This window comes from Cupressus sempervirens, chromosome 1 (genome assembly GCF_028749045.1).
Source record: "Cupressus sempervirens isolate cs-2001-9-10 chromosome 1, ASM2874904v1, whole genome shotgun sequence".
NCBI lineage: Eukaryota > Viridiplantae > Streptophyta > Pinopsida > Cupressales > Cupressaceae > Cupressus > Cupressus sempervirens.
Window position 1 is genome coordinate 643,151,352 of NC_143118.1, and position 8,980 is coordinate 643,160,331.

General features: G+C 35.2%; 1 protein-coding gene across 1 annotated transcript; it reads left to right on the forward strand.

Moving 5' to 3' along the window:
• The first annotated feature begins 3,287 nt into the window (after positions 1 to 3,287).
• On the forward strand, positions 3,288 to 4,429 carry LOC149579555 (pentatricopeptide repeat-containing protein At2g13600-like). The gene is made up of 2 exons (XM_089802138.1): positions 3,288 to 3,394; positions 3,529 to 4,429. The coding sequence occupies exons 1-2, from the start codon at positions 3,288 to 3,290 to the stop codon at positions 4,427 to 4,429; spliced, it is 1,008 nt and encodes a 335-aa protein (XP_089658264.1).
• The last annotated feature ends 4,551 nt before the right edge of the window (positions 4,430 to 8,980 follow it).

Here is an 8,980-nt window from a genome sequence, read left to right on the forward strand (position 1 = left end):
GCTATAATAGAGTTATGTGAATATCTCACCATCATCTCTCACACCCTTAGTGTTTGACTACCTATGATAAATGGAATTTTTTCTCCACTATTGGGAGTTTTATAGTAGAAGAAGTTGTCCGTCTCCTCTACATGCCATAAACTTACACTTTTGGCATCATTTTCATTTTTTTGTGATCGAAGGGAATGCACCCTATTGTATGCATTCATTACATCTTTTCTTAGCAAAAATGTGTCCCTCTTATTCATTAATTTCGTAAGACTAGGATCCAAATAATGTTGCTCACATATTTTTGAAACCCCCACACCCATCAATAACAATGACTCAATATAAGATTTATATTCATCTGACAATCTCAGTGCCACCATACTCCTTGGATCGCGAGAAGGGTCATCCTTTCCATGACAAAATTCACCATTAGCATCTTGATGACTAAACTCATTATAAGTAATGATGGCAATATCTAGTCTTCCATACATAAATCTAACACAAAAGTGCATTTTACAACCCCTTTTCTTTGCAAACCTTGGTAACCTTTGCATATTTGTTTGGGGTTGTCTTCTATTATCATCAGGTCCAAATGCACATTGATATCTATATATACATGTACAAATATATTTATACCAATTTATAATCAATAAATTTCAAAAAATTAAAATATTGCATGCTTAATTATTATACTAAATCTAAACAAACCTTGAATACATCTTGGTAGCTTGGTTATTAGGGTTTGTCAAGTTCATCACATTATGTTCTTTTCGTATGAATGTTGTTTCTGTACCATCCAGTAGATCTTCTCCCTTGACAAAGTGAGACAGTCTCTCAAGAGGGATAGGAGCACATAAATCCCTAAATACATTATGCTGTCCAATAGGTGTCCACTCTAGTTGTGTGCTTGAAAAATCATTTCCTTCATTGGGGAAATCTTGCATAGGTAGTTTGATGAGTGATTGCCATTTAAACTTTGTATCCATTCTAAGAAATATTAATATGGTTAGTGATCCTTAACTTTTTGAAACATGTTTCAAAAAAACTAATACGAATTATTACATATATCCTCAATATAATAATTAGTATATTGAAATCACAATAAATACAATAATATCTTGGATATGAAATAATTTCACTATACCATCGATGAAATGATTTCTCAAAATTATTTTAGAAGTTGATATTATATATTTTATTCTATATTTTTCCAATCTTGTGATCTAGTAATGAGATGCATGTTACTGCATGCCTAGGACACATGATTCATATTGCCCTAATAATCGAATTCCTCTTATATAGAATTTTTTTTTATAATAATTTCAAAACCTTTACTAGGAAATCATGTTGTCACTTATAAATCTATAGTTATTAAAATCTAATATGATTAGTCCACTAGTCATATATTCTAATTCATCATTATTTATCACTAACTAATTCATTTATTGTGTCATTAAAGATGATCACCTAATTTACTTTTTAATACTAGGCTTCGTGTTATGTATGTACATTAATTTAAGCTTATAATAATTTTGAATGAACTTGAGTACAACTAACATGGGATGTAATTCTCCTACCTTCCTAGCAATCAAGATTTGAGTCATTTTGTTATCAAGGTCCATAGTGTTCATTGTATCAAGGTCTAGGTCATTTTCACATAGAGAAGTTATGAAGTTTTCCATGACTTAAGTCCATTTCATTGTATCAATGTCTATAGATCATTTTCACATAGTGAAGTGTTCATCATTGCATTAAGGTCTAGGTTTTTTTTCACATAGTGAAGTTATGGAGTCTTAGGTAATTTTCACATAGTGAAGTTATGGAGTTTTGGGTCATTTTTACATAGTAAAGTTATGGAGTTTTCTGTGGATAAGTACATTTAGTTATCAAGGTCCATAGTGTTTAAGGTCCTTAGTGTTCATCGTGTTAAGGTCTAGGTCATTTTCAAATAGTGAAGTTATAGAGTTTTCCATTATTTGAGGTAATTTCATTGTATCAAGGTCTAGATCATTTTCAAAATAGTGAAGTTATGGAATATTCCATGATTAAGTCTGTTTAGTTATCAATGTCTAGGCCATTTGAGGTCATTTGCACATAATGAAGTTATGTAGTTTTTCATGATTTTTTCATTTTCACGTAGTGAAGTTATGGAGTTTTCCCATCATTAAGTCCATGGATATTTCCATAATTAAGTCCATTTAGTTATCAAGGTCTAATGAAGTTATTTAGTTTTCTATGATTTTGTCAGTCATTTAGTTAAGTTATGGAGTTTTTCCATCATTTTGTCAATCATTTTCACATAGTGAAGTTATGGAATTTTCCCACCATTAAGTCCATTTAGTTTGCCACTGTAGTGAAGTTATGGAGCTTTTCCTTATGGAGTTTATTTCATGATTCAGTCCACTTAATTTTAGCCCATTTAGTGTTTAGCCCACTTAGTGTTCATCTCATGAAGGTAAAGAGTTTTTTTTCTAGTTGAAAGTAAACAATTAAATCAATAGATAAAACTATCATATTATCCATCATTTATTAATCTAATTTAGGAGAAAACTTTATGGAACTCTAGTCTTATTGACACTAGATCATAACTCATAGCATAACATCTGGGCTATATGTTCACAAGGTGAAATTATGGAGTTTCTTCTATGATTAAAGCCTTATGGAGTTTCTTTTATGATTCAGTCCACTTAATTTCAACCCATTTAGTGTTAACCCCACTTATTATTCAGCCCACTTAGTGTTCATTGCATCAAGGTCTAGGTTATTTCACTATGGTCATTTTCACATAGTGAACTTATGGAGTTTCTTCATGATTAATTCCATTTAATTATCAAGGTCTAGGTCTAGGTCATTGTTGCCCGGTTATAAAATTCTTTAAATTTTATAAGCCTCTGTTAATTTTTAAAACTTGCCTAGTTTTAAACATCAAATTGGCCATTCTATCTTTGAAATTTGTGAGTCTTTAAGCCTCCGTGTCTCCGGCTCGTTCTCATCTCCGCACAGCACTTGAGATCATTGAAATCCAGCTTCTGAGCCTCAAGATATTAAAGGTTAATGATTGCCGCCAAAAACACGTATTTATTAACCTTTAACTTCTTAAAAGGTTAATGTTAACCATCAAAAATGCGTATTTCTTAACCTTTAAAATTCTTAAAAGGTTAATGTTAACCTTCAAAACGTGTTTTTCTTAACCTCCAAATAAAAGGTTAATGTTAACCACCAAAAATACGTTTTTCTTAACCTCTTCAATGTGGGTGCCCAGATAGAAGGCATATTGAAGGTTACAGAAGAAAAGTAACATGCTGATGGATTTTGGAAATCTGTTTACCAACAGAGCTGTGAATCTCCATGTTAAAAACAAATCTATCAAATTCCATTCTCTTTTTGCAGATATGGATATAACAAAGTGAGCCAGATGACGAACAAATCCACCAACATGAAAATCCTCCCAATTTTCAACAAGCTAAAATTGTGTCAAACGAAAGCATTTCTTTTGATTCGGAATTGCAACTCTTCTTTGGCCATAAACTGCAATAACAGATGCGATTTGAAAGAATTAGTAAACAGTTTATGCAACAAAAGAAAACAGGAGGCCATAGATCCTACCACTTATGCCAACCTTCTTAATGCCTGCATCAAAATGAGAGCCTTGGAAGAGGGTAAGCGGTTGCATGCTCATATAATCAATGCAAAATTCCATCTTGGTGTCTTTCTTAGCAACTATTTCCTCGATTTATATGCAAAATGTGGAAGTATGGAGAGTGCACGCCAACTGTTGGAAAAAATGCCTCGAAAAGATTCGCGGTCCTGGAATATATTAATTGTTGGGTTCGCTAAATCAAGAAATTTTGCGGATGCGCTCAAGCTATTTGAGGAAATGCCAGAACGAGGAACTGTTTCGTGGATGTCCTTAATCGCAGGATATGTGCAGAATGGCCATGGAGGGGACGCTTTGAAGATGTTTCAAAAAATGCAAGGTGCAGGGGTTGAAGTGGATCAGTTTATTTATGCTGTCGTTCTCAGTGCTTGTGCAAGCTTAGCATCTCTGCAAGGTGGTAAAGCAATGCATGCTCGCGTGTTTAGAACAGGAATGGATTCAGACATGTATATAGGCAATGCACTTCTTGACATGTACGTCAAATGTGGGGTTTTGGAAGATGCAGAAAAGGTGTTTGACAAATTACTTGAACGAGATTCCACCTCATGGAATGCACTTATTTCGGGATATGCCCGGTATGGAAATGACAGTGCAGCCCTCCTACGTTTTGCTCAAATGCACGGACTAGGTATTAAAGCTACCTATATTACGTTTGCCAGTGTTATAAGTGTTGTTGCTAATGTAGATGCTCTGAAGGAAGGCGAACAGGTTCACGTAGAAGCCATTAAAACTGGTTACTTCAAAGATGTACTTGTTGCAAGAAACACTCAGAGTGGAAATTGAGAGGAATGCATTAGATTCTTTCACCACATGTAGTTGGTAGGGATGAAGCTTAATCAATTCTCGATATCCAATTTCTTAAGAATGTATTCTAGCTTAGAAGCTATTGAACAGGGTTATGCTCAGCGTGAACATGGTCAAGAAGCCCTTGAGCTTTTTCAGACTATGCAATTAAGAGGCTTGATGCTCGACTATTTAACTTTTGCTAGTGTCATCAGTGCTTGTGCCAGTGTAGAAGCATTGGAAAATGGAATGCCCAAAGTGGGCTTGGCGAGGAGGCATTGCAACTCTTTAATCAAATGCAACAGTTTGGGTTGAAACCAGATCTATTTACATTTCCTATTAGAGTCAATGTATGAGCAATTGATGTTGTGAAGGATTGTTTCTTTGTCCATACTCAATATGTCCAACTTGGCGATGATCATGAAGAAGAGTCTTATCAAGTAACACAACAAGTCAATGATTCGACCATCTGAAGACATGTTCTAAGCTATACATTTCAATTAGTGGTCATTGTTATTTGAGGTTAATTTTGTTGAGGTTAATTAACCTCACCCAAATCACATATTTGAGAGGTAGTTACTAACCACAGAAGGGTAGTTATTAACCTCTATGTCTATATAAGGGCTCTTTTGGGCTTTGTAAAGGGACTTTTTGGTTGGAAAAATAAGGGAACACTATGTTGAAATTTTGATCTAGGGATAAATTTTGGAAAGTATGTACACTTTTTATCTCTGAATTGAAAAATCTCTATTGTTTTTCTTGGTGCAAGGAAATGAAATGAGATCTACTTTGGGTTTCTTATTTTAAAATCCAAATTGTTATACGTTGTAGTGGACATTCTCATGGTGCTATGCAAATGTTTACAGATGATAATGAATGTGCTTAATAATACAGGTTGCTTTCAAGCGTAGTTCTTGGGTATCTCTGTTATCGATCTTGTTAATCTCCGAAGGTTGTGAGGGTGTGTGGTGCATTCACCTTCCACAACTTTCTCTTAAATTTTGAAGTTTTAGATTCTTTAATTGAAAAACCCTTTAAAAATTATATCTTATGAGGGAGCTGCCCCTCCAAATGCAGAGGAAGGCCGGATATCAAGGGCCTATCCAACTGTTGTGAATGATTTGCCGCATACACTCCATTGGGCAAATTCTTCTGTGACAAATCTGTTTACCAACAGATTTTTGGCAACTCTACTGGGGAGACTGGATGAGAAAGATTGACAGTCGCCTGTAATGAAGCACAATGGTGCTACCATGTGAGAATATTTTTCCAGTTCTCCAACCAAACCTCGGCTTCCAAGAAAACCAGGAGGATATCATCTCAGACTTGAACACTCTAGCCTGTGGTGTAGATGAAGTGGTCAACAATACCATCTGGTGAATCAAGTTCTCAAAGAAGAAGAAGAATTTGGGAAAATCTTGTGAAGAGCTCGTATTGGTCACAACGTTGTTGAAAGAGTAGTAGTCATTCCAAGAAGGAACAAGCAAAATCTTGGTCACATCCAAACTCAAGTAAATAACAATCAGTAACTCGGCTGATGAAGGTACCTTTCCTTGAATGAAGGTTGGTGACTCTATTTAGAAGATTGAATATTGGTGACTCTATCTGAGGTTCGAATTTAAAGCATGGTTTGGTACAAAGGGAAAGTGGAAAGTGACACTGATACCGATAGTGATGATGAATACTTTTCATATCCTAAGAAACAGATTCCCGATGAACCTCTGCAAGTTGAATTCTTGAAGAATTTCTATGGCAGTAGGAGGTTAGACCCTAAAATGGTTCATCCCCACTTACTTCAAATTTTTCAGAAGATCGAAGAAGATGATAGAAAAGAATATGGGTTTCTTTCTCATTATCAAGAATCCTTCTTGGAAAGAAATTCAACATATAAAGATAAAGAAGTCTTTGTTGAAGAATGTGCTTCATCTGAATCAACAATGAGGAATATTAAAAATGTCTCTCATGCACCTGCATCTCAACAAAATTAGATTGATCCTACACAAGCTAGCTTTTTGAAGAGTTTCTATGGTGGATGGAAACTAGATCCAGGCGAGACTCATCCATCTTTGCTCCAGACATTGCAAAAGATTGAACAAGAAGATGGTAAAGATTATCAATTTTTCTCTCACAAGCCCAAATCGTCCTTAGAAACAAGTTCTACATGTAATTATAAAGAAGAGCTTGATAAGAAAAGTGATTCATGTCAATCGAAGATGGATAGTGGTGGTCAAAAAGGTGTCCCAATGCTTGCACCTATTGCTCATCAAAATCATATTTCTATTGATCCCAATCAGGTGGAATTCTTAAAAGGTTTCTACGGCAATGCACGCCTGGATCCTGACAAAGTATATCCTTCTTTACTTCAGATGCTGCGAGAACTTGAGAAAGAAGACCCATGCAAGAATTATTTTCTTTATATTAGAACATCTTCTGATCCAAATGTTAGAAAGGATTCATCTAAATCTTCATGCATGGAAGAAGACAAAGGTTCTATGTCTAATCTAGGAGATGATCGAGGAATAGAATCTATAGAAGAAAAAGGGTCTATTAATGTATCAAGGCATGAAGGTGAAGATTTCCAAATCCAGGAGAAATTATTCAATCATCTCAATCCTAATGAGAGAGAAAGAGAAATATCAAAACCTCGAGAAACTACACAACGAATGATTGAAGATGACGAAAATGTGGATCAAAGTGAATTTCACATTGCTTTTATTCCAACATGGTGCCTGGATGCTTCAGATGATGACTTCCTATGTGGAGAAAATCTTCCAAATCATCCTTCAATGACCATTCGTGATGATGAATCTATTGATGATATCAATACTTTAGATGTCATGGAAGAATCAAAAACCACTACCATTGATGGAGATAAAAGAAGCCATGAACTTCTACAAATATCTGCTTTCCCTGAGGAAATGGAGACCTTTACATTTGATGATATTGATGAACTTGTGATTAATCGATCGGTTGATGGAAACGTTAAAAATCAGCTTCAGAGAGAAGAAGATAAACTATTTAGCCTTCATTCTCTATCATGCATGCCACCTTTCACATTTCATGAAGAATGTCTTGGTGAAGAAATGATGATTCAAAAGGGGATAGATATCATAGAACATATTGAAAATGAAAGCTATATGGCAATAGGTTCCTATGATCAAATGGAAGTAGATTTGAAATCCTATGGATTATTTGAAGGTCAAAGAAATCCTCTTTTTGAGCCTTCTCATCAAATAGGAGATCTTATGTCAAAAAGATTCTATGAGGAGAATAACCATGATAAAATAAGTAATCAGTTAGCAGGTGATCTCATGGAGGAATCTGAGGAAGGAAACTCTAATGATATTTTTATCCCGAGTTTGTGCTCAAAAGCTTTGGATGATAATTTCCTCTATGGCGAAAGTGTTTACTTTAATCCTTTGTTTGTAGACGAAGACATTTCTACTGATGATTCTCAAGTTGGTATTCAAAGACAAGGTTCAATGGTTATTATAACCCCGCAGGTTACTTCACTCCACAGATTGTATGAAGGCAATCCAATATGAGGTTTGATATCTTCTCATCTTAACCATTAGAAGGCCCTTCAGATGGAAAATTTTGATATTAATGGGATGGAAATTGAAGTTATGGTCCGCAATGTTGAAGATGGTACCCATGTAACTCAGAAGTTACTAAAAATTCAAGATGATCTTTTGGAAGAGAAGGAAGAAGAAATGGATCATGAGGAGATTCAATATAACATCGATGTGCATCCTAGTTGGAATAATTTTATAGAAGATTCAACCATGATCATGCCAATAGAAAAGAAAGAGTGTCTATTGTCGGAAATGAGTTCAGGACTTCATGATGACCAATCATTACAATTTCAGGTTGAGGGCTTGCCAAGTAGAGGAGAAGATCAAATATGCATGCAGGAACTTGAGAATCTTATACTTCAACTTTTTGAAAATGAAGTCATTAGTGACATACAACAAGAAGCAGAGTTGATTTTGAAGCCCGAGATTTTTGATGAAGCCTGGTTATTTGGATGCATCCCTGTATCTAGAGATGTTGAGCAGGCTAGGAATCTCAGAGTCAGAATTCAAGGAGCACACTTATATTCGTACTCATGGAAGCTTAAGAATTGTCATATGGTGATACACCATGGTATTTATTTTCCCCAGCTAGTGAATGGATTTGTATGATTATACCTTGAGTCACTGTAGGTAGGGAAACCTACCTTGTATATAGTCTAATTAGGAGTTTTTGTTGTGCCTAGTTTTCTTTCAGTTGTCTGGTTTTTGGCGCTAGTTTCCTCCCTTTTGCAATTTGGTCCCTCAAATGACTCTATTTCACAGCCCAATGGATAAGGCGCTACTTCATTATTCTAGATTCGAGCTTCATCCTTGTCAGTCCTTGTCCCCAGTTAGAGCCAGCTGTTGCCCGGTTATAAAATTCTTTAAATTTTATAAGCCTCTGTTAATTTTTAAAACTTGCCTAGTTTTAAACATCAAATTGGCCATTCTATCTTTGAAATTTGTGAGTCTTTAAGCCTCCGTGTCTCCGGCTCGT

Coding starts and splice junctions, on each gene's coding strand:
- LOC149579555 (XM_089802138.1), top strand. CDS start 3,288: ATGCTGATGGATTTTGGAAATCTGTTTACCAACAGAGCTGTGAATCTC. Junction 3,395..3,528: donor GCAGATATGGATATAACAAA/GTGAGCCAGATG, acceptor CTGCAATAACAG/ATGCGATTTGAAAGAATTAG.